The sequence below is a fragment of the Polyodon spathula genome, chromosome 7 (assembly GCF_017654505.1).
Source record: "Polyodon spathula isolate WHYD16114869_AA chromosome 7, ASM1765450v1, whole genome shotgun sequence".
NCBI lineage: Eukaryota > Metazoa > Chordata > Actinopteri > Acipenseriformes > Polyodontidae > Polyodon > Polyodon spathula.
In genome coordinates this window covers 24,915,554-24,942,179 of record NC_054540.1, presented here as the reverse complement: position 1 = coordinate 24,942,179, position 26,626 = coordinate 24,915,554, and the positions used below count along the sequence as shown (strand labels likewise).

Sequence of the window (26,626 nt, the reverse complement as noted above, 5' to 3'; positions counted from 1 at the left end):
ATTTTGTTTGTATATTTAACAGTGTATTTTCAGGTCATGCACAAAAATGTTTTTTTTTTTTTTTTTTTTTCTTTTGCCAATTTCACTTTCAAAGTGTTGCATAAGTAAACATTTGTGAGACTAATCAGATTTATTGCACTTTTTAATTAGAATGGAGAATTCCCCAAACTGTTCCATATTGAATCAAATAACATTTTTTTTCACTCAGACAGTGGAATTAGAGGGTTGCATTAGAGCACATGAATGCTGAGAGAGAACCACGTCAAGAAAATGCTTCAGGGCTCCAGGGCTGGGTTGCACCAGCTATGCGTACGTTCTTACTTAGCTTAGTCATAGTTAGTCTTTACTAACTTTGGTTATACACATTACTAAATTTACACGGGTTGCACCAGGTAAGGTCGTTGTAAGGTAAGGCTTAGTTGTTACTTAAGTTTTACACATGCCTTAGGGTAGATGTATGCTGGATCCAAACTTCACAGCTTTATTCTGAGGCATTCAAATCTGTGGGATGAATTTAAGTGTTGATTTTAATGAGAAATTACTTGGAGATTCAGGTTATCCATTAAGAAAGTGGTTAATGGTCCCTTTTCTAACCCCTTGAAATGCAAACCACAAATTTCATTTACTGAAATGTACAACTCGTTATAATAAACACCTCTATATATTGTAATGTTGGTACTGGCATATTCTTTAGCCTTTGATTAGGCAGTATTTTAAACAGTTTCCATTGAAAATTGAATACATCTGAAAAATATGTATACAGTATATGTAAATATTTTATTCAACATTACTACTAAGAATAATAATAAAACTAGAACTGTCAGGCAGTTTTACGGCTCCCAAGCCCCAGTAACAGTACCCGTCTAAGCGTGTTTAGTTCTCAATGTGCCAAGTTTAAAATCAGCAACTTCAACTGTTCCACAGAAGATTTTGAAAGTTGTTTTTTTTTTTTCAAAAGTTGTGTCAGGCAGCCATCTTGTTTAATGCGAGTTTCTTAAGTCAGTTGTATTGCTACAGTGTTAAGGATGATGCTTGTGAAGTTTCGAGTTAGTCAAGTAAACCATTTGTCATCTGAGGCAGTTTTAAATTTCAGACGTAAACATACACCTGGCAGCTATCTTGTTTTATAAAACATAACCATTTTGACATTTGTATTCCAATGTTACTGGGACAATAACTACCAAGTTTGGAGTTTGTTGGACAAACGGTTTTCAAACAGCAGCAGTTTGTTAGGGGTGCGTTTCGATAAGATTTGTGGCAGCCATTTTGACATTAAAATTTATCACAGCAACTTCTGCTTCGCAAACTTGATGCGGGTTTGGGTGGTGATGATATATGCCAAGTTTCTGATCAATCACTTCCCCGGTTCCCAAGAAGATTTCGAAAGGTTTTATTGCAAAATGCGTCGCGGCACCAATTGCAAGGACGCAGCAGCAACATTTTTTCAGCATCTGACAGCCAATGTATCCAGCTTGTTACCTGCCAAGTCAATAACAATATTCTTCCCAGCCTTTAGCTCGGAAGTCTAATAAGATGCAATACTGAGTGGAGAGGTAAGCTCTTCATTACAGTGTTATCGGTGTGAACAGGAAAATTCTGCAGTGCTGGTATCCAGACTCAAAATGCACCGATTTTTAATTAATAATTTTAAATAAATTAATCTTTAATGTAAAACATTCCCAACTGATATGCGTATTATCGGTACCTCTAATCGGTCACCTAAACTTGTAATAATAACAGCTTAAAGCCAGGCACTATGACTAGTAGGTTGTACGTTCAAGTTTATTACATTGGAGTTGTTTTGATCAGCAGCACCTGCACTCCAACATCCTCAGTGCTGATTGGTTATTGTAATGGGAATACATGATCGACTTGGAATCTACGATCTTGGTAACAAACTAGTAACTTCTGCCTTAAGTATGTGTGGTGCAACCGAGAATAGGACAGCCCTTTAAACTGTGTTCACCAGTAGACGTATTTTAGTCCAGACTTATTACTATAGGGATGCTGTTTATTTTTTGTTTTAGTCTTAAGATACAATCTTGTGGATAAAGTAGAACCACAAGAGAAATGTATCCCCACCATGTGTTTTACTTCATTCGCTGTTCTGTGTCCTTGGGTTTAAAAGTTAATGTGGAAAATTAGTTGAGCTTGAGTTTTTTTTCCAGTGTTATAAATCCACCACAGAAGGGCTCTCGGAGCCACAAGGCAAGGAAACGTCATTTTTGCCACTGGATTAGCCAATAAAATACTACAGTAGGCACACAGTATTGTATTTAAGTAGACTTTTTTTAATTCCTTGTATTTTTATATAATTTTGTCCAACTAACTTTCTAAAGACTAGACATTTCTCCAAGAGATTATTCTTGATTCCCACCAGAACTTTGTTCACGGTAGCAATACAAATTGAATCTACTATGTGGGACCCTTTTAAGGCAGTGGTACTCAACTCTGGCCCTCGCAGTCTATTCCAGTCCTGATCTGTATTCCAACCAGGTCCTAAATTTAGTTAATGGGGAAGTGTACTCAAAATAACAAGGCTCTCTAAATGCTCTGTATGCATACATAACAAATGTCTCGCTGTGCCAATTTTGTTATGTCAAGCGTTTGGCCAGTATTTCAGTTTTTTTGTCATCTTTCTGGGTCAGCTGGAAATGCAGGCTGCTGCCATATTGAATCCTTTCTGGCACCGCTGTTTTTGCATCATATTGTTGACAGCCACCCACACCAGTGAATGCCAGCAGGGTGAATTATGTCAGAATGTAAAACGTTTGTGTGCAAAGTTAACAAAAGTAAAAACAGTAACAAAAAGTATTTTTGTGTGCCTAAGCCTTTAAACCAACAAGGGGCAGCCATAACAAAACAATGACTACGTAATATAGGAATGGGACATACCCTCAATAGAATACTATGCATGACTATACAGCGAGTCAACGACAGGACATCGCACAAAGTACTATGGAAGAGAGTTCCAATACATTCAATGTTAATTTGTTTTAATGGTTTTTATACAATATATTGCTCAAGGGGAGGCTTAAAAAGCATCAGCAGCTTTAATTAACTATTAAAATGGTTACATATTAATTTGCATTACAGTTCCCCTTTTAATTGCCTCTTAATAGCTTCAATTAATTATATTAGAACCTGCTTGGAGTAAAAGCCCGGACTGGATTGGATCTCGAGGGCCAGGGTTGAGTTCCACTGCTTTAAGGTATAGAATATCCATTATTCTATGGGTAGTTTTATTAATAGTTTGTTTTTAATATTAATAGTTTTTTTTTTTCCTCCTATCTATCTATCTATCTATCTATCTATCTATCTATCTATATATCTAGGATATATATATTATATATATATAATATATATATATCATATATCTTTTAATACTTTCGAATGTCCCAGGAAAATTCTTAACCACTTACAGAATGTAACAACAAATGAAATTCTCATACGTTACTTTAAGAGATGCCAGAATGTGTTTTTTTTTTTTTTGTTTGTTTTTTAATTTTTATTGTATTGTACAGAAGATATCTGGTGCAACGTACTGCTAAATTATTGTTAATCATTCTACATTGTTTTGTAGAAAATGGTTCAAATATAGTATCTTAATACAAACAAATATTAGAGTGGTGTCTGAAATCCATCTTTTTGGCTACACAGGAATCTGCAAACTTTTTATTGTGTAAAAAAAAAAAAAAAGGTGGTGGGGGACTCATTTAGAAAGTCTTTCCTTTGCCTGGGGGTGGTATATAAAATGTCTGGAGCCATGAAGCCAATTATTTGCTTCTGCCTAGTTACATTTACACACTACAGAACAAATGCCACTTGCACTGTAATGAAAAGATATCTTAATGTTATTGCACAGAATTTTAAATTAACTCTACAATGATGTAATTGTGTGAAATTACATTTGAGAATGTTCCATTCACATAAGAGAGGCGCTGTTCTGAGGTCCCAGCATCTCCTCCATTCCACAGAGCGTGCAGTCGAAGCAGTGCAGGAAACGGGCCATTTCTGATGTAACATAAACCACAGTACCATATAGCCTATTGTGGAAACATTTAGCAAACTTCTAGGCCAACCCTTTTTTTTTTTTTTTTTTGTATTTCTATTTGAAACAAAGGACAGCTGCTATTTTTATCATGTTTTAAGCGACTGCTTTCACTAAACCTACACACATTTTTTTTTTTTTTATTAAACTACTGTGAAATTACCATCAACAATAATAAACATTTTGAATGGTACTGGATGTTAGCCAAAAAAAAAAAAAAGGCATTCTTTTAAAGTTAAATAAGAATTAAATTATCCATTTTTTTATTTTTATGATACATATAAGTCATTAATATTAAACCAATGTCACCACAATATATTGTGTATGATCTGTGTACTGGGTGTTTTACGCATTGAAAAAATTAGTTGTGTAAGATATTGAAATTTCAATGTGTAAAGTATACGCATAGTAATTTTGCTGCACAGGTGGAGTTCACAGTATCATATTATCAAACTTCTTGTACAGTAGTTGGTTGGTTCCCAGTGTCACGGTGGTCAATTGTGAATATACTGCATGTATAGATAATGGATCATAGCCTAGTACTAGTGGGAGGAGACTCGGTGAACGCAGTAGTTAACTACATCGAGAGGAGAAACTTCACGGACTGTCTGCGAAAAAATATATATATTTTTTTTTGTTTATTTTATTTATTTTATTTTTTTTTTTGAGGTGGTAAAATAAGGAAAGGGAAGTTTTCTGTTGTAAGACCAAGTTTTTGTAAAGTAGTAAGTAACAGTACAGTTAAAATGTAAGGCTGTAGATATAATAATGCATCTTACATAAGTTAGCATTAAAGTATGTAGAGTATTTATTGAAAGTAGTCATGACCAGAGAAATGTTGCATTTTACTCCGTGTCTAAAATTGGAGTGTAAATTACTCAATGACCCAAACCGTTATCTGGAGCGCTGAGTACAATCGTCAAAGTATTGGGCTCCTGTAGTTTGATATTATCAATGACTTTCATAGACTATAGTTTGATGAAAGCAGTACTTTTTTTTTGGACAAGAAGTGCTATATTATTGCTGGAATATTTTAAATTCCAGGAATATTTACTATATCTGCAAATGAAGTACTGAATAGTTGGTGTCATTTTCCAGGAGAATGGCTGCATCATTGTCAAACTCTGTGGCTTTACTTTTCACTGTTCTTGGTTGTTCTCTCACAGAAAATTAACACTGATGCCTTTTGTCTGTCAGGGAATTGAAGGATATTCATTGTATATTCATTATTGATCATTTGTGGTTTGTAACCCTTGCAAGATGAAGATTGTGCATAAAGTCCATAATATCCATCACAATAAGGGGGGGGGAGTTGGCTCACCAAAGTTTTGTCTAAAACATTTCATGTAGAAACAGAAATAAGTCTTGTTAAACACATAGTTTGGGTCCATTTAGAAACTGTGTGGTGTACAACGGAAGTCCTAGGAAATGTCCAAGAGTTCTGGATTTCCTTCTCAAAGAGCACCTTGTTCTTAAGCATCACGAAAACAAAAAGACAAATAGGAGTAAATTGGTTACAGTTAACTTGGCAATACATTCTAGAATCTTTTTAGGATAGATTCATGTAAAGATCCACAAAGACTCACAGTACTAAGCATATGCTCATTTATCAAAGTGTGTTTATTTTGGGCAGAATGATGCATACCCTAACACCCCTGAAACCTGCAGTCTGTTTTTTTTTTTTTTTTTTTTTTTTTTTTTTTTTTTTTTTTTTTTTACAAAAAGTTTTGTTGGCAAGTCAATTTGTTTCTGTGTTAAAAATGTTAGCTTGGAATGATATGCTACAGTGCATGTAATCATTAGGTCATGCATTCTTTTGCACATTCTGTTTGTAAACCCATTCCCAGTGCTTGCTGTATTGTGCCTAGCACAGGGTTTCACTTTGTTTATTTTTGGTCTGCTCTTGAATCGCTTCACTTTGACAGACTGGGAAGCCTTGATAACAATATATATACTGTGTGTGTGTGTGTGTGTGTGTGTCTATATTTATATATATATATATATATAATACAATATTGTCAGTTTACCCTCCACCTTTAAGTACAGTAGAAGACTGACCGGAACAATCCTATCAAAATATAACATGTACAAATCTACTGTTCTGTTAACCAAATTATTTACAACACCTCAGCAGTGTAAAAATACAAGCTAATACATTGATTTAAACAAACTACTGTACTGTAATAAAAGACAAGACCAAAGAATCCTACTGTAAATACCACAAACTAGTCTACTGTACTCTATTGCCTGTTCATTGGAGTGCGTTTTATTTGCATTTTTGCATGTACTGTAGGCTGCATGTTTGTATCTCACCTGCTTTGTCTATTTGGGCGTTCCTCTAATGATGTGTATTTCAAAGTGCAAACGTTACTTATTCAGTTTTGTCTGAAAGTTTAATTGCATCACTATCGCAAGGCAGATTGGGTTGAGTGGAACAGGTGTTTCCAGCAGCCTGCGTGTGTTTCTCACTCAGTCCAGTCATACTTTTGTAAGGAAACACTGTATACAGTACGTCTGCACACCTCACTTCCAAATTCCTAAACTAACTTTATTTTACACATAAATCCTGTAGCTAATGTTTTACTTGTCCGAAAGCCACAGCCTAATTTTAAATTACACCTAAATTGCTTCAAATGCTTCTAAACAAAAGAACTGCGTACTGTACCACCTTATAATGCACCAGCTGTGTTGCAAATCTGTTGCCTTAAAGCCTATCCCAGCTGATGCAATTTGTTCCACCAGATGGGCAGTCTAGAAACAATTTCTCTATTAAAGCAGGTTGTCAGTTGACGTAAAAGAATATGGCTTGCAGGTTTTATTGAATCAAAAGGTACTGCAGCGGATGAAAAACATGTAATTGGTTTTTCAAAGTGCTTCAGCGTAAAAATTAAGGTTCATGTAACATTGGGTATGTTACTTGCCTCATGTATAAAACAGATACTGTATGCCTTTTAATGGCAGTAATAAATCTCCTTCACATCCTGTGTTTCCATTATGTGTACATTATGTAACTATTGTGCAAACACACTGAAAACCAAAGGCTAATGGGCAGTTATATAAGAAGCACTTTCACTTACTACAGTACTTTTTGTTTGTAATGATTTTACAGTGACTTGTGCAGCTTGTTTTGCAAAGGTTTGAATCACTGTATAACCCTAAATAATTTGTAACTTTTCAAAATGTGATGTACAATAGAGAAAGTAGATGCCTGCTTGCCTTAAAAGCAGTGATTATTTTACAAATGGTTCAGCACAGTTGATTAAAAAGCAGAATCTGATCGAACACAACACAACAGTTTGGGACTGACAAACTGCTGGTTAAGGAGTGAATACCAAACAGTAATTAAAATTCTTTTATAAGTCTTTGGATACACATAATCAAAAATATTTGGGAATCTCATCAAATGCACAAGTTTGCTTTCTATTTGGCAAAATTATTATTAATAAAGAAATAGTCAGCACTGTAAATGTTTCATGTTGCCATTTACTTCCCATCTCGGCATAGTTGTGTGCCATTTAATATCTTTACAACATAAGAAACATTAACCTCAAGATAAAACTATAATAACTAACATTGATAAACTTTTTATTAAAGCCAATATAAAAATTATCCAAAGCGACTCTGTTTAACTTTGTAGACTCTCCATATTTTCTTCCTAATTATATTTAACTGAATGTACTCGATCAAACTGCTGTTACTGAAATGCAGCCACACCTAATATCAGAGTGGAAACTCACATGTACAGCAGAGGTGGATGACAATGTCAGACTGTAACATTTGAGCTGCTAAACAAAAATTAAATATACAGTGGTTTATTGATAATATAACCCTATTAAAAAAATTAATTAGTGGGCCCCCGAGTGGTGCATCAGGTAAAGGTGCTCTGCGTGGAGGGCAGGATGCGCCCTATAACCTGCAGGTCACCGGTTTGTGTCCAGGCTATTCCATTGCTGACCCTGGACAGAAGTTCCTAGAGGGGTGGAGGGCCTAAGTCAGCTAAGGTGTCCTCAGCTCACCACGTACCAGCGGCCCCTGTAGACTGGCCAAGTGCCTATGGGCTTGCCTTGAAGCTGCGCAATGCTGCTTTGTCCTCAGACGCTGTAGCTCTGGATTGGCTGCATGACGGGCCTGCAGAGTGAAAAGAAGCGGTCAGTCGGCTGACAGCACATGTTTCTTGGAGGACGGAGTGTGTTCGTCTTCGCCACTCCCGAGTCAGAGTGGGGGTGGTAGCGGTAGCGACTACTACATTTATAAAAAAATAAATATTAAGGATTATTATTTTCTTTTACTTTTTATTTTTGCATTTTTTGAGTCTTCTACATACTCCCTATGACCCTTAAAGTACCCGCAGGGGTACACATAGTCCAGATTGAAAACCCCTGGTGTAATGCTATGGGAATATTCTGATGAGAAAAATGAGAGATCTTGGTCTGTGTCAGCAGTATCTCTCTTTATTCCCTATACAGTACAGATGAAGAATCAAGATCCTATCTAATAGTAAATTGAAAACAAATGGCAGGAAATGGTGTCTAACTATAGTACAATATAATACAACAGGGTTGGATTTCAAGCAACGGCCTCTCTAGCTAGCTTGTGTGGTGTTTTGTTAGTTTTAGTTAGTATCTAATTTACTATTGTAAGGCCTTATTGTTGTGCCAGTGTCACAATACATTTCATGGCTGTAAGTACAATACATACTGTATGGCACACTTAAGTTATGAAATAACATATTTGAGAGAATGTGATCCCAAAATAATGTATACTTTATAAATATTTTTGAGACAGACTTTTACACTAAGCCATAGTGTGCGCGAACAGTATATTATATGTAATTGGTGTTAGCAACAGCATGGACTTGATTCAAAATGAGAAGAAAAATACATTGGTGTAGTTAAATAAACTCTGATATACCAGATTAGTATTTAAAGGTAGTAAACATTTGACTCAATGTACTATTGGTATATTGTCCTCTTTTAGGCTTTGCAGTGGCGACGTCTACATTTTCAAGATGATGTCCGATGCCAGTGACATGTTGGCTGCAGCTTTGGAGCAGATGGATGGAATCATAGCAGGTAGGTCATACTTGAGCGGCTGATTTTGGATTTTACATGATTTCTCTCCAGCGCCCCTGAATGCTTTTTTTCTGTCTGTGATTCAAATGCAACAGATAAGAACTGGTGGCGATGACGGAAGCTGATGTACCTATCAGAAAAATTTGTCGGCTAAGTGATTCACATAATATATATATAAATATATATATATATATATATATATATATATATATATATATATATATATATATATATATATAAAATATATTATTATATATATATTGTGTGTGTTTGGTTACAATGTGCTGGAAACTTACAACCTGCTGTGACGTCACTTGATTTTTTTTTCATAATTGACAATGTTTTACGTCGTATATGTTTCTGTTAATACTTGAAAATAAAAATGTTACAATAAACAAAATAATACGTAAGGAGTATCAAAGCAATGTTCAAGAAAATTGAAAATTGTCTCTAAATCATAGATTCCTCAACATAGCCACCCTTTGCCTTAATAACAGCCTCACAAACACGAGACATTCGGTTAACAAGTTTCAGCAGGAAATCGCCTGATATGTCTTCCCAGCTCTTCCTCAGCCATTTGCAGAGATGTAGGGCATTTGTGAGAAGCTTTGCTTTGACTCTTCTGTCCAGTTTGTCCCATACAAGTTTTATGGGATTGAGGTCTGGAGACTGGGCAGGCCAGGTCATTAGATTGAGTTGTCCTTCACTTTCCTTCTTCACCAAATAGTTCTTGCACAACTTTGAGGTGTGTTTTGGGTCATTATCTTGCTGAAGAATGAAGGACTGCCCAACTAGCCTTAATCCTGATGGAATGGCATGCCTTTGAAGTATGCTGTGATAGCCATGCTGGTTGAGCTTGCCATGAACTTGGTAAAGATCACCAACTCTGTCACCAGCAAAGCAACCCCAGACCATGACACTGACATACAGTATACTGGTACTGTAAATACAGTGTCATGAAAAAGTATCTGCCCCCTGACTGATTTTCTGCATTTTTGCACATTTGTCACTTTGAATTTGGTCAGATCTTTTTGTGGGTTGTAGTAGTATATAGAGGGAGCCTGAGAGAAAAAATTACACCAAAGTTTGGTGTTTCTTTCATTTGGTTTGGTGTTGTAAGGTACATATTGCCCCCCCCCCCCCCCCCCCCCCCCCCCCCGGGCCCCCGTTATGTCTGGCGAACACCAAACACTGCACTCCACAGTAAGAACCTCGTGGGGATGCTTTGCTGCTTCAGGACCTGGACGACTTGCCATCATTGAAGGAACCATGAATTCTGCTCTGTATCAGAGAATTCTACAGGAGAATGTCAGGCCATCCGTCCTTGAGCTGGAAGCTGAAGTGCAGCTGGGTCATGCAGCCAGTTTTGAATGGCCTAGTCAAAGTCCAGACCTAAACCGCATTGTGATGTTGTGGCAGGACCTGAAACGAGCAGTTTATGCTCGAAAACCCACAAATGTAACTGAGTTGAAGCAGTTCTGCATGAAGGAGTGGGCCAGAATTCCTCCACGGCGCTGTGAGAGACTGATTAATAACTACAGGAAGCGTTTGGTTGCAGTTATTGCTGCTAAAGGTGGCATACCCAGTTATTGAGTCTAAGGGGGCGATTACTTTTTCACATGGGGGCATGGATGTTGCATAATTTTCTTTAATAAATAAATGAAATAAGTATCAAATTTGTGTTATTTGTTCACTCATTGTCCCTTTTATCTAATATTTAGATTTTGGTTGAGGATCTGATAACATTCAGTGTCAAAAATATACAAACATGCAGAAAATCAGACAGGGGCAAATACTTTTTCACGGTACTGTGTTTGTATATGTGTGTGTGTGTAATATAGGATTTTTTGAAATTTACAGCAATATAGCTTTAAGGTTTTTGCTTTTTTTGCATACTTTTCTTCCCAGTTATTTGTTTTATGAGTGTGTGTTTAAGCCAAGAGCATTTAGATGTAACAGTCAATTGTTTCTCATTGTAAAACAGCATGGAGTAAAGTTGTTTTGTTTTCCATGTGTTCTGTGTGTAATTATAAGACTTTGACGAGCTCTTTTATTATATAGATGCAAAAACTAACCAAACATCTAATTCTTACAAACAGAAAATATCAAAAAACAAAAAAAAATCCCTTTTTTCCCCTTATTTTGTTAACATTACATTCCTTTTAAAAAATGATGTTTAATTCACAACCTTCACCAACCTCACAAAGCTCACTGTTAAAGCACTACTTTGTTTTGATCTCCTCCAAATCACCAGTCACTTTGTAAAAAGAAAATTCTATTTTAAGTCCGGTGACAACCAGTATCCTATAAATACCAACTACAGTATCCCCCCCTCTTTGCCTTGTGGGATTTTAAAATGGCCAGTTTAGCTTGACCAACAATAAAATTAGCCATAAAGCACACTTGCCTTTTTTTGGCATAATCGTGAACACCTAAAATAAGACTTCCTTTGTGAAAGCAATCCCCCAGAGCAGCCCTTCAACAGATGGAACAGTGGGGTCAGCCTTGAGCAGTCACATAAAGAGTGGAACATTGCATCTGCCTCGATACATGACGGACACTGCTCCACAACCTCAGGGTTAAATCTGCTAAGAAATTTATTTGTGGCGATTGTACTATGCAGTATCCTCCACTGCAAGTACCCTGAGCGTTTGGGAATGGGGGTTTGTACAGTGCGCCCCAGCATGGGGAGACAGACTCAGAGAGAGACAATTGTGCTCTCCATTTGGTGTTAGCCAAACCCCTTAGCTGTTTTAAAATTGAGGACTTTCACAAACGTGTTATACAGCAGTTTTTTCTCCAGAATCTTAAAGGGAATGTTGCTGCAGCCCTTAAAGGTGAGCAGCTGCCCCATCTCCTCTCTCCCCTCACACACTGACGGACTCACTGCCAGAGCAGGGAAAGCCACCACTCTGCTGACCAAGTGAATTAGTCCCTGTCCCGTCTGCCCTTAGGGCAAGTACAAAACAATAGGTCTTAACCAGTGAAAACCATCCCAAAAAAAGTCCTAGCATCCCCCTGAAGGACAGCTAGGTCAGTAGCCATTGCTACTTTAACAGTCTACATTTTACCTTTTCCACAATCCCCTCCCAATTCCTCTGCATGAAAATCCCCCCCCCCCCCCCCCCCCCCCCCCCAAAGTACCCCCAGAGCCCTGATCCCTTCCCTGTTCCACTGCAGCTGTTGTGGTAGCAATGGAAGCCCAGCACCCTGCCAAGCCCCCACCAGCAACTTATTACATTTTCCCCAGATGATTCAGGGCAGAAGACACTTTGTCAAGCTTGAGCAAACATGTAGACAGGGCCAGTAAGTACAGCATTGCTATCTCTTATGAACACTACAATGTCATCGGCGTACGCCATTAGTTTTATAGGTGGGGAGTCAGGAATCCCAGGCGCCCTGAGCCCACTCAGGTGTTTCCTCAGCTGATGTAGAAATGTCTCTATAGCCAGCGAGTACAGTAATCCAGACAGAGCACACCCTTGGGATGCAGTAGCTTTGATCTGAATGAATTAAAGTGTCCATGTACCTCATTTAAACGATTTGTTAGTGCTTAGGAAAAGATCTTAGTCTGAACAGAGCAATGCTACCGGGCACCAGTTCTTCAATAGGCACAGGCCTCCTTTTTAGGTAGCAGGGTTATCACAGTCAAGTGGCAGCTAAAAGGGAGTTCTTTCTCTACGGTGCATTCTACCATCACAGAAAAAAAAGTCCTCCCCAAAGTCCAGAAACACTTGTAAAATTCGGCAGGTATCCCATCAAAGCAGGGCTTTACCATTGTTCTGTTCTGTACAGCAGCTGTGAGTTATTGCAAAGTCAGCGGGGAGTCCAGGCTGAGCCTCCCGTTGTCAGGCAGGCTGGGCAGGTCCTGCTGCAGCTCCTCTACTGCACCATGATAACAGCGCTCAGCCTGTACAGTTCACTGTAGAAAGACACTGCAGCTCTGCTGATCTCCTCCTGGTCGGTAACTTCTATTCCACATGGCAGCTTTAAACAATGAAAACGCTTATACTCAGCAGTTTTCTTCTCCAGACCAAAGAAGCAGCTGGTGAATTTGTCCATGTTCTTAATCTGTGTGAACCTAGCCCTGACCAGTGCACCCTGCTTCCTCTCCTCTAGCAGGCTGCCCAGGCAGTGTTTTTTCTCATTCCGGGTTTTCCCCAGTGCAGCCCCACTGTCCCCATCCACACTGCTGGAGCTATAAAATCTACTGTTCCAACTCTCTCATGGCCTCGTTTAATCCCCTGATTCTGTTTTTTGTATATTGTTGGCACAAAATCTTGATCTGAATTTTTCCAGTGTCCTACAAGTGTCTTACTCATACATTTTTTTTCTCCAACTCTCCCAGAAATAAACAAAGCATGGTCTAAAATTATTATCCTGAAGCAATTTACAGTTAAAATGCCAAAAGGAATTAACATGTATGGGAAGCAGCCAGGAAACATTAACTGAAATATAGTGGTGATCAGATAAATTGTTAGGATGAATATTACTCTTAACAACCATATTCGTGTTTCACTGTGAGATATAAAAACAGCCTAATCTTGCTCCTGACAACTGATTTAAAGTGACTTTCAGACAAGAATAACTTTTCTGTGGGATGTAATACTCTCTACACATCAACTAAGTTAAACAAATTTAACACACTTTTTAACTCTTTCCCTGTCTGAGGGTGTGGTTCCTCATGGTTTCTGTGTGCCACGTGATCGAAGGTGCATTTAAATCCCCAGCCAGTAAAATCATATTTTCAGGATCACATTTAGAAAACCTCAGAGTGTTTTTAAAAAAACAGGCACTCACTCCCCAAATTAGGGTTGTATATATTTATGAATGTAAAAAGGACATTTCCTATTTTAACATCAACCCTCAGAAGCTGCCACCGAATTGCTTCTTGTACAGCAACTACCTGAGCCCCAAGCTCTGGAGAAAACAAAACAGCAACCTCAGCGCTCACATTTGAGCTATGACTTTAAAAAAAAAAAAAAACCTCACCCTTCCAATCCCTGTGCCAGTAAATTTGGTTTTCTACATCTGAATGAGTTTCTTGTAAGAACATCGCACTAGCATCCATCTGCTCTATAAATTCAAAAAGTAAGTGTTTTTTTTTTTTTCTCTCTACAGCCATTGACATTAAGGGATCCTACTTGAAAAAGATTGCATTGGGACTAGAAATAGACCTCCACAGACAGTGCTTTCAGCTATACATTTGAAACCATGTCTACAGGTTAAGGATTTAAACCCTTCTGAATTTGACCCCATATTGGGACCAAAATCTGACAGTCAGGCCAAAAGTTAAAAAAAAAAAAAAAAAAAAGAAAAGAAAAAAGAAAACACAGTAAACTTGTTTTTTTTTTTTTTTTTTTTTGGTCTTTCTCTATTCCCCACTTATAACAGGAAAAAAAACCCACAGTACCTACTCTTATACCACCATACCTCGGGTCCCTCCAAGAGAGAAAGTTAACAACAACTTTGTTGTCAGTACTTTGTGTTTAAGCATTTGTTTATTTCTTTCTAAATAAAATCTGATTATCTACCTGAATATTTATTTATGTATTATTTATTTATATATATATATATATATATATATATATATATATATATATAATATATATAAAATAACAGTTTTTTTCATGACATTTATTCTACCCAATTTTAAAAATAAATTTAAAAAATACCAGAAAATCAGATGCCCTAGTCATACTGTACAGGTATCTACTGTAATTTAGAACTTGACCATTTGCAGTATTTATTGAACACATCTAGAGCAGCCAGCACTTAACGAAGACTATTCCTGAAAGTCTGCATTACATTCCTGGGATGTCTGATTATATTTTCAAAACACCAAAGTCTTGATCAAGGAAATTTTGTATGTAAAAGCTTTTTATAACATTTGTTTTATCGCATCAGAAACTAGTGTCAGGATTAAGCTTTGGTTTGTTCAGTGGAATATCACATTTGTCATAAGTGGAGAGGAACTAAATTGCTGAACCCCCCTTTGGATTGAGATGTTTCCTGACTGATTCTTGTAAGGAAATCAGTGACAGGAAAAGGGTGGCCCCATTTCACCACTAGTAGTCACTATTGCTAAATGTAAGTTTGTTAAAGTGAACCTTATTTCTGTGCAAGGATGGAAATGAAACTCCTATTGCAAAGTAGTTTCACCCATTCCAGGGTTTACTAGGAGGTTGATTAGCCACAGTGTACAGGTAACAAGTCTTCTTTTCCAACTCGTAGTAAAACCGGGAATGTATGAAACTGGAATGCAATGGGAGACTTATTTCTATTCTAAACACTTTTTTTTTTTTTTTTTTTTTTTTTTTTTAATTGGGATTAGAATATTTTAGGATGCACTTGCAGTGCCAATTTCCCAGAGTAGCTTTAATATCCTGCTGAATGTCCCCACAGTAGATGACAAATGAGCTAATATTTTCATTTTAAAGCCCACATCTTGTTAACAAAATAATTTTTGTTGATTATTTTCTTTGGGTACATTTTAACTATTTATAGCTTTGACATTTTTAATGCTGATTCGAAGATAATGCCAAAAGATAATACCTTGGAGGCTTCCATAGTTGCAGCGCCCTTTATTGCAATCCCTGATGTGATCTGCTTACTTATTTGTTACCTTAAGGATATTTATCTAATGCATTCACTATTTTGAAAGAGTTAATTTAAAGGGAAACAAAGTACATCTTTTTTTTTTTTTTTTTTTTGTATTTGTTTTATCATTAAGCCTTTAAGTACAGACTTATTTGGGTCTTGAAGTGGTTTTGAGATCTTGTGTAATTGACTTAAGTAAAATGACATTTGCTTCTTGTAGGCTCCAAGGCTTTAGAGTACTCAAATGGCATCTTCGACTGCCAGTCCCCTACCTCTCCCTTCATGGGCAGCCTGCGAGTACTGCACTTGGTTGAAGACCTTCGTGGCTTATTGGAACTGATGGAAGTAGAAGAAAAAGAAGGATTACGCTGTCAAATCCCAGACTCCACTGCAGAGACTGTGGTTGAATGGCTCCAGGGTCACGTGGTACGTTAATCTTACTGGTGCAATAACATTAAGTGCCTCTACTTGATTATTTGTTAGTCAGTTTTATTGAAAAAAGTAGGCAGATGGAATAGGCTAGAGTTATATTAAGCTGCGTACTTATATCAGTGCCTTTTTTTTTTTTTTAACATTGCTGTCCTTAACCAACTGAGCTGAAGCCATAAATAATTGCTGGATATATTCTTCCACAAATTAATACATATATACACTGCCTTGCAAAAGTATTCAGACCCCTGACCAATTCTCTTATATTACTGAATTACAAATGTTACATTGAAATTTCGTTCTGTTCGATATTTTATTTTAAAACACAGAAACTCAAAATCAATTATTGTAAGGTGACATTAGTTTTATGTTGGGAAATATTTTAAAGAAAAATAAAAAACTGAAATATCTTGCTTGCATAAGTATTCAACCCCCATACATTAATAGTTGGTAGAGCCACCTTTCGCTGCAATAACAGCTTTAAGTCTTTTGGGGTAAGTATGTACCAGCTTTGCACACAGTGTCAGAGTGATTTTGGCATATTCTTCTTGGCAGATTTGCTCCAGGTTGTTCAGGTTGGGTGGACGACTCTTGTGGACCTCAATTTTCAAATAGTGCCACAGATTCTCAATGGGATTGAGATCAGGACTTTGACTTGGCCATTGTAGGACATTCACCTTTTTGTTCTTGAGCCATTTCAATGTTGCTTTGGTCTTGTGCTTGGGATCATTGTTCTGCTGAAAGGTGAATTTGGCCTCCTAAGCTTCAGTTTTTTAGATCACTGAAGCAGATTCTCTTGCAGTATTTCTGTATTTTGCTTCATCCATTCTTCCTTCAATTGTAACAAGATGCCCAGTCCCTGCTGATGAGAAACATCCCCACAGCATGATGCGGCCACCACCATACTTCACTGTAGGGATGATGTGTCTTGAGGCGTGGGCAGTGTTACGTTTGCGCCACACATAGCGCTTTGAGTTTTGGCCAAAAAGCTCTATCTTGGTCTCATCTGACTACAAAACCTTTTCCCACATCGCAGCTGGGTCACTCTCATGCTCTCTGGCAAACTCCAGACGTGCTTTCAGATTTTACTTTTTGAGTAACAGCTTCTTTCTTGCCACCCTCCCATACAGGCAAGTGTTATGCAGAGCTCTTGATATGGTTGACTGGTGCACCATTACTCCACTCCCAGCCACCGAACTCTGTAGCTCCTTCAAAGTGATTGTTGGCCTCTCTGTGGCCTCTCTCACAAGTCTCCTTCTTGTTTGAGCACTGAGTTTTGAGGGACGGCCTTTTCTTGGCAGTGCCTGGGTGGTGTGATGCAGCTTCCACTTCCTGATTACACCGTGTAACAATTTTTTTTTGTTCCTGGGTAGTAAGTGTTATTTCCTAATTGCTTATGCCTCAAAAGTATAGAAAATATTGTATATTCATCATAGTTTTTACAACTAGGAACACTGCACCTTTAAAAAGCTTCTTTTAGGAAACAAAAGAACTAAACATTTGATGTGATCAAGATGCATAAGGCATGTTCACATCTGTTTTACTGTGCCAAGTATCCATAGCATCCAGTCTGAAGCTGTATCTGTATGGTATCCTAATACAGTTGCACCATTCTCCATTTGGAGAACAGCATTGTCATTTGTAAACTAAAACTTAGTATTGGGGTGCTGGTTTTTATTATTCCACTAGAAGTCAAAATTATTGCTATAATATATAATCATAATTTGGAGGAATTAATGTTTTGAAAAACAGTACTGCTAAAAGGCTACTGTCTTGCAGAATAAGTTAATTGCTCGAGTTTGATGACAAGATGCTTAACAGACTTATGGTTGCCAATGCAAGCAGTCAGGAATTGGTTGCTTGTTTTTTTTTTTTCACACAATCACCAACCAAAAACTCCTCACAGGGGATCTGTCCACAAAGAGTACTAGTCAGGGCACATTCCTCGGGAAACGATATTGGGAATGGCAACATTTTGTAGGTGTTTTATATGAGGTTTATGTGAGTCCCAGTTGAAAAGCCTTTTCTTTTTTTCTTTTTTATTCTAAGTATAAAGGTTTAATGTATCCTTTCCACAGTTTGAAGGTCAGAACTTGACATTTTTATGGCAATGCACCTGTAGGTTTTTTTAATTTATTTATTTTTTTTTTTTACAACTTGGCATCTCTGGGGAAAAAAATGGATAAAACATTGGATATCTATAAACATTTTAAATGGATGAGAAAGGTAAGGTGATAGGTGATTAACCATAGTTCTGTACAAATAGGTTTTAGATTATTTTTGTTTTTTAATAGAATAATCATAAAATGGGAATTTGTGATTTTATCTATAGAAACTTTTAATTTAGAAATGAAATACCGGTACCTGCTATTAATAGAGGAGTACTGTATATCAGAAGGCATCCTTATTGAATTGAAAGTTAAAAATCATGAAGGTAAATCTCATGATGTACCAGATAGTATTCACAGTACTTTGTGCTGCCTATCCCCATTGCTTCACCCGTCTGTCACGTATGAAATAATTTGTGATTTTAAAAAGTTGAAGCTGGTGCATATTAAGCCTCACTGTTAAGAACAGCTTTATGAAATGAATACAAATGCATTTTCTATTTATCGGGACATCCAAAAATAGAAAGGATATTGAGCACAAGTCATAGAATACCACTTAACTGGCATTAAGAGAGTCTCTGTATCATAATCTTCAACTTTGGACTAAATCGGATGTTTTCAGTTTTTACCATTTTTACTTAAATATTTAACCAAGTGCGACCTGTGTGCTAACAGACACAACCAATTTAGCGGTACAGTACTTTCTTACAGAGGACTTAGCAGCATAGATTAGATGGGACGTGGATGAACTAATAATCCGTTCAGTCCTGCAAAGCAGCACTGTGTTGCCCATGAACAGATCAATTTATCACATGCCAGACTTTAAATTTTATTGGCGTTTAAAACAATAGGAAATTCTACCGGAGTTCCCTATGCAGTAGAGTATGTGATTCCCAGTCTATCATGGGCTGTCCTACAATCTAATGTATATTTTATACGTTATGTGTGGCAGGGTGAGAAATAACACTGGGGAATAAGAAATGCTGTTTATGGTTTAAGGCAAAAGTAATTTACCAGTTATTAACTGCAGCAGAAATTAATGGGATTGGGGGAGGGCGGGGGGGGGGGGGGGGGGGGGGGGGGGGGGGGGGGGGGGTGGGTTTGGGTTTACAGTCCTAGTTTTGTAGTTTAGTAGACAGATATGTCAGTAAGTTAAGGTTGATGTTAAACTGTTCTGCATTGATGAAAGTTCTTGGTGGAATAGATTTGGAGCTTTACTGAAGTAACCTATGATTTGGTGTTGTTTCTTACTTCTCTTGTGAAACCAATTGATATGTATGTGACTTCATGTAGATCATTTTTGAAAATTAAATGTACATAAGGGTAATCTGATTCCAATAATTAAATGTGTTTTATTTTTTTTAGTCCAGGTCAGCTTTACCATGATCCTTTGATAAAGCCTGATAAAAGACCAACACATATTAATACAATGCAATTAGTAAACACTACATAGGTCCACTTTATTGACATTTATTTTTGCTTCATTCAGGGTGTCCTCAAATAACCACAGAGTCCTGTGGTATAATTTGATTATCTTGTTTGACAAACTCAGGGTTGCCAAGGGTTACAGTTGGTTCAGCTGCCATGGAGATGCTTAATCTGTTAGTCCTAACACAAGCAGCATTGTGTAAAAATATATAAACCTACTATCAATGTAGTGCACCTCAGAGACTCTGAAAAGAAGATATATATGTGTGTATGTGTGAGCTAAAAAAAGCATTTGCTCTAGTTGAGCAGTAACCTCCAGGTCCAAGTTTAAATCAGTTTCTGTTTAAGCTGCTGCCTTTCAAGTTCTGCGCTGTGTGTAGAATGAAAATTATCTGCCAGAATAATGAGAGAGACTACCATTTGAAAGCCATTACTCCTTTATGATTTTAAAATTGTAAACTACTAATACATTTACCCATAGCGATGGGGGGGTGGGGTAATTTTTGTTTTACAGATCAGCTAACAATTTTGAAAACTGGGATTTACTTTTTTTTCTTCCTTTTAAAACAAGTGTCTGGAAAATATTACAGCTATTGAAAAGAATTGATTAGGGGTGGATTTCTTGATTTCTTGGCTTCATTACTTAACTTTCTTAAGGCTTCAATATAACTTCACTTTAATAAGTGACATAACCGATATGCTTGTTGGTATATAATAGGCCTTTGGGGTACTGGTGTTGGGTCACATTATCTATGCAACCTTAAAAGACTGAAGTGTACCAGGAAATGTTGTTGCAAAGCTGCTGTCTTAACCCATGCTTATGTGTGTTTCAGACCAATGGACACATCTCTGTGAGTGGTGATGTTTACCAGGAAAGACTGACTCGCCTGGAGAGTGATAAAGAATCCCTAGTTCTGCAAGTAACTAGCTCTGAGACTTTTTGTATTTAAAGAAATTAAACGTATGGTAGCGGGATCACAAGCAATGAAAAAACCCAAAAGATCTCTTGACAATTGTTATCATGGGGATGTTTTTATAACCCTACTCAACTACTGTGGACATTGACTGTTAGTTAAATAGTCTTTACCGATTAGCCTAATAGTCTTTTGTCTCTAGTGATAGAAATTACAAACTCTCCACAGAAGTGTTTTTATTTAGTGAATCTGTTTTCCTATGGTTCATAAGACTTTTTTTTTTTTTTTATTTAAATCACAATATTTTCTTCTAGTAACCAATTTATTGCTTTAATATTTGCTGATATTTAAAATGTGAGTTGTCTGAGACCTGCTGGACAAGTTAACAGTATGATGCTTCATATCTTCAAAGCGTCTCATCCGCCCTCAGTTTTGCTATATCGTCACTTGAATTGTATTTTCTAGGTGAGTGTGTTAACAGATCAAGTGGAAGCACAAGGAGAGAAGATCCGAGATCTTGACTTTTGCTTGGAGGAGCATAGAGAGAAACTTAATGCTACTGAGGAAATGCTGCAACAGGTAAACTGCTGTGCATTTAGTGTTTTCTTTCATTTTATGGATGTTGGTAATTTTGCATTCTTGTATGTGAAATGATTTCTTCGGGGTCCCAGACTGGTTCTTCCAGTTAAAGTGCTGCCGCTAGGAGCGTAGGATTAGTCATACAGCTTGGGCAGCACCAGTTCGCGTCCAGGCTGTGTAAAGATTCCGAACTTTGCTGGGGACTCCGAAGCGGGCGTCACATTGGCTCTGACGCTGCCTGGATAGGGGATGGGAAACTGGCAGGGATTGCTTCTCCTCATCGAGCAACAGCGAACCATAGTGGCCGGGCACCGAGCACATTCAGAGTGGATAAAAAGCAGGGATGATCTCTGTTCTTCTAGATTGGTAGCCCTCCCACCTCTGCTCTGGATTGCTTGGCATAAAAGCAATTCTGGCTTTAGGCTTGTGAGATCGGAGGACGCTCGCATGCCCTCAGAACGTCTGTACTGTGTGGGGACTCGCCGCGGTAAGGAGAAAAAACATAATTGGACAGTCTAAATTGTGGGGAAATAAATAAAAAATAATCAAGTAGAGCTTCAAAATTAAGATAAGGACAGCATGGAACTGCAACAATTGACCTAAGATTTATAATTGGTGCTTGTGTTTCATATTTGAAGTGAAAGAAATTGGAAATTGGTCACAAACAGTAAGGTGTTCAGGTGCTGATGTTTATTATTTTAAAGGAATACTTTTAAAGGCATACCCCTGTCCCACCCCAACCAAAGGTAAAACTCAGTTACAGAATGACTCTCCCTTTTTTTTTTTCAAGCACACTACACACAAATCAACTGTTTCAAATAAAGGTGGTTGTGTTCCAATGACCTCATCAGCTACCAAACTGCATGGAATCATTTTTTTTTTTTTTTTGTGAACTGTACAATAATGCTGCCATTTTCCACAGGAACTTTTGAGCAGATCTGCCCTGGAGACTCAGAAATTGGATCTCATGGCTGAGATTTCCAACCTAAAACTAAAGCTGACCGCTATGGAGAAAGACCGTCTGGATTTTGATGAGAGGTTCAGGGACAGTGAGGTAGGAGGCAGTTCGAGCACCTTAGCTACATGTACCACTAACCTTTTTTGAGTTGGTATTATTATGCAACCATTTGTTTTTAATACCATAAATGCTTGTGGAAATGACGGTTTAACCTTTAAATTACGCTTAGTCCACTAACTGCAGTGCTTCTTGACTTGGGTAAGTGTTTTGTTTCAATTTACTTCTGCATTTCAGCTTGAAGGTGCAAAGAATAACATGGTGTGATGGTAGATTTTCTTCATACACCACTGATAAAATATTAATAATTCTGGCGAGGCATTCATTTGGGTTTTTGACTTTTTTTTTTTTTTTTTTTTTTTTTTTTTTTTAAAGATGCTGAAGTGTAAAAATTGTTTGTATTAAACAATTTGCAAATAAATACAAATATTAACACTTCTACAAGTTGCAAACATACTTTCTATTTTTTACCGTATCTGTTTTTCCAAACAGATTGTATTGAAGGCTGTATTAAGTGTGTAAATATCTTCTTACCCGATTGATGTAATATTGGTTGAGATTAGTGCTTGCTGGGCCAGTTCTTCATGTACTCTACTGTTAAAACTTGTAATCCATTTTGTATTTTCGAGGAATTTTATTTTATTTATATAGAATAGCATTATCCTGTTTGTAGCAGCGGAATTGATTTCATTCCTGTGAGCGTTGCAAAAAGGTTTTCTTGAATCAAAAGCAAAAAAATGCTCCAGTTCACAAATTGCAACAGACTTGTAATTATTAAACTCTGCCTTGGCTGCACATAGCCATGAGTTGTTTGCAAAGATTTTGTATGGAAAGTTGATTTATATTCCATGACACAGTAATATGTGGGTGGTAAAGGATGGGGGACTACAGTAAGCACGTTGTTTTAACATTTCTTAAGAATTTGCAGGTTATCTACTTTCTACTACTGCATGTACAGGTTTACTGTTACAGTTCTCAATGCTTCCATGTTACCTTAGCTTACCCTGTCTTAAAAACAACACTTGTCTTTCCATCTTCCTGCTTTTCAATCTTTTGCTTGCTCCATACTCTGTAGTCACTGCATAACTTAATCTATGAGCTCCGAGACCAGATGGAAACACTGGAGGTGGAACTAGTACTTTTCCAGGAAAAGAGGTCACAGTATGGGGATCAAGAGGTGACTTTAAACACTATGCTTTTCAGCTTTAACATCTGGCCCAGTGTTGTTTGTGCATGATCTCAATTAATTAGAGTGGAGCAAATTAAATTTTATATATAAATGTGCATCATGGATTTAAAACAAAAACTAATTTAACCTGAACTATTTAATCAGATTAGTTTTTTTTAAGATGAAAAGCTGAACAATGTCAACCATAAATCTTATGATCAAAAAATTAAACTTGCTGAACAAAACTTGAAAGATCTTTCTACAATTACTTCCAGCTGTGTTAGATGCTGGTAAGTTCTGCTTTTATATGTGTCAGTATTGTTGTAGCCAGACTTATGCACTACATTCTGCAGTTAATCTGAAATGTGCAGAAAATGTGTCTATCTGCTATATATCCAATTATTTTTAGACTCCAAATATTTTATTAGCTTACTCTTTGCTGCTTCCCTGACATTGCAGATGATCTGTCTTTCATTTTGCTTCATTAAAATATGTAATTCATACCATGCGCCAAACATAGGTCTTTGCTTTCTTCTTTTGTTTCTGTTTCCTGTAACTCTTTCTTCATTCTGTATATTCTATACTTACAGTGGAAGAGAGAAGCATTCAAATTGATCTGCCTTGTTCTATGACTTTGGAATGGCTTTATCAGCTTGCATATCATTTGCTTTAGCTGGCAGTTTATAAAGCAAGCTTAAATCTAAGCTATAGAGGTGTTGTATAAAGATGCATGGTTGATATTCTGTCTCGGGTGAAAATTAAGTCACAGGTTGAACATGCCCTACAAAACATTTTAAAAAGGATTGACAACATGCTGCTGTCCAAATCGTGCCACACATCATTGTACACCAAGCTCAGTCATGGTAGTGCAACACCATTTTACTACTAGTGTAAATCAAGTACTTTGACTTGATTTACACTGGCGGAAAGAGAAATATGGGATTCCCTTGTGGATCGAAACTACTGTAATATTTGTTTGTTGATATTTAATGCTACAGCTTCAGTCAATGAGTGAATGAACAGTAAAGGGGTGCTTTTTATTGTGCAGTTTTCGAACCTCTTATTTTAGCTTTCCCATAGTAAAACCTGTATTCTTAACAAGAGGATGCAACCTGCAAACACTTGTTCTGTTTAATCTGTGTGCATGCTTGCGTGCTGAATGGCAAACAATTAGCCAGTAGGTGTGTATAAACATTCTTATTGAGCTGGCTTAACTTTTTAGACAAGTGATTTTGACCTTTTTCAGTATACTGTACTATATAGATATGGACCGAAGTAAGAAGGGGAGTGTACTGTACTATAGATACTGTAGTGGAATAGCTATTTATTTCTTGTCATATATCTATCCAATATGAAATGCTGTAAGTATTGTATTTTAATATGCAAGTCATACTCCTCTAAGTAATAATTCTGTCACTACACTGAGAAGAAAACATGCCTTTTATGTTGGTATAACGTAGAAAATAGTATCAAAATTAGCAGTACACAAGTTTACAATGCATGTTTTATTTTTTGCTATTTTCTGTATTAACCTTGCAAGCCCTAGGATTATTGTAACAGGCTGTGTAACTGCTTCTTGTGTGATCATTCAAAAGGGATTGATCCAGGAGATAAACGAGCTGAGGTTCAAGATAACAGACATGGAAAATGAAAGGCTGCAGTATGAAAAGAAACTGAAATCAACAAAGGTAACATTTTAGTGTTGCTGCAGTACCATGTGATTCTATGAATACAGTGTGCTGTCTTTGTACTGGTGTATTTTTGCCACATACCTAAACTTACATATTTATTGTACATGTTGAATTTGACCTGTATAGTTATAAGGTGGGTCTGATCCTTTTTGAAAATTAGAGAAGCATGTATGTCTTCCACTTTATAAGTGATGAGTAATGCTTTTATTTGTAGGTGGCTGTACCCATGTTCTCTTGTTATACTTCTCTCAATTCCTTTCTTAACCTCTCTCAAATCTTATTGCTGTTCTACTTTTTTTCTCCTCCTTCCTCTGTCAAGCTCTTTCTTTTCTAATTCTTCTCTTACTAGTCGCTTATGGCCAAACTCTCTAGCCTGAAAATCAAGGTGGGTCAGATGCAATATGAAAAGCAGAGGATGGAACACAAAAGCCAGACACTAAAGGTTTGGTGTTCTATTGGTACTTTGTATGCACTGTGCTCCAACATAAGTGTTTAGCTCATTGTGTATTTGCTGTTCAGTATTTAGATAGATTAAGAAGACTAGAAGCACAAAAAATGTCCTTAAAATTAATACTAAACTTAAAAATGGTGGATGCGTATTCTAAGGTAACATTTAATGTATTGAAATTGGTTGTTATCATGTTTATTTCTGGATAAATCTGTTTTGTCTGTTAGCTTTGCTCTGAGCTTGTGCAGCAGCCTGATGCAACAAGTAAACCTCATAAAATATTTTAGTATAGTACAGTATACATAATCTGTGCTGAGGATGTCAATCCCTAGAGCTTTAGTATATATCATTTGTGTGAGGTTTGTCTTGCCCTGCCTGCATTCTACATATGACTTGGTAAACCCTGAACCACAGTTTTATTTTGTACTGTTTTTTTTTTATACATGTATTTCTTGTTTGATTTGGTTCTATGAACGCTTGTGAGACTTGTAACTTCCCCGCCCCTTAAAAAAAATAGTCGTAACAACACAGTAGATAAATCCATCTGTATTGTAGCATAAAGTTCCCATTTTATTAGTTAAAATTGCTATACTAAAAAATATGTGTATGTATACAAACGACAGTATGTACCCAATATGGCATGCATCGGTACGTTCTGTTGCACTCCTTATTCATGCGTCGTACTCTTCTGGACAGGATGAGTTGGTGATGTTGAAGGACAAACTAGAGCAGAAAAATGGAGAGGTGGAGAGCCTCTACAAGATCACAAGTGCAACCGGAGGTTCAGAAAAGGATGAAAAAGGTACAGGGATAAATATTCTTCCTTCAAATATTCAGCTTGAAAATCAGGGTTATTCCACCAAATATTGATTTCTGAATTCTTCCTAAGTTAAAACATTAGTATTGTGTTGTTTAAAAATGAATCTGAACTTATTTTCTTTGCATTATTTGAGGTCTGACAACACTGCATCTTTTTTGTTATTTTGACCAGTTGTCATTTTCTGCAAATAAATGCTCTAAATGACAATATTTTTACTTGGAATTTGGGAGAAATGTTGTCAGTAGTTTAAAGAATGAAACAAAAATGTTCATTTTACCTAAACACATACCTGTAAATAGTAAA

General features: G+C 36.9%; 1 protein-coding gene across 12 annotated transcripts in view; it reads left to right on the top strand.

Moving 5' to 3' along the window:
- The window catches only part of LOC121318410 (liprin-beta-1-like), a 55,661-nt gene that overhangs the window by 10,532 nt on the left and 18,503 nt on the right, over positions 1-26,626 (top strand). For 6 of the 12 annotated variants that reach the window (XM_041255031.1, XM_041255033.1, XM_041255035.1 and 3 more), the window contains exons 2-10: positions 9,029-9,123; positions 15,944-16,149; positions 20,522-20,608; positions 21,068-21,181; positions 22,104-22,235; positions 23,272-23,373; positions 24,960-25,052; positions 25,405-25,497; positions 26,200-26,305. In XM_041255031.1, coding sequence (XP_041110965.1) covers positions 9,060-9,123; positions 15,944-16,149; positions 20,522-20,608; positions 21,068-21,181; positions 22,104-22,235; positions 23,272-23,373; positions 24,960-25,052; positions 25,405-25,497; positions 26,200-26,305 — 997 coding nt within the window. In that variant the 5' untranslated portion in view covers positions 9,029-9,059. The remainder of the gene's footprint in view (positions 1-9,028; positions 9,124-15,943; positions 16,150-20,521; positions 20,609-21,067; positions 21,182-22,103; positions 22,236-23,271; positions 23,374-24,959; positions 25,053-25,404; positions 25,498-26,199; positions 26,306-26,626) is intronic. The other 6 variants (XM_041255039.1, XM_041255041.1, XM_041255037.1 and 3 more) reach the window with 3 other exon arrangements.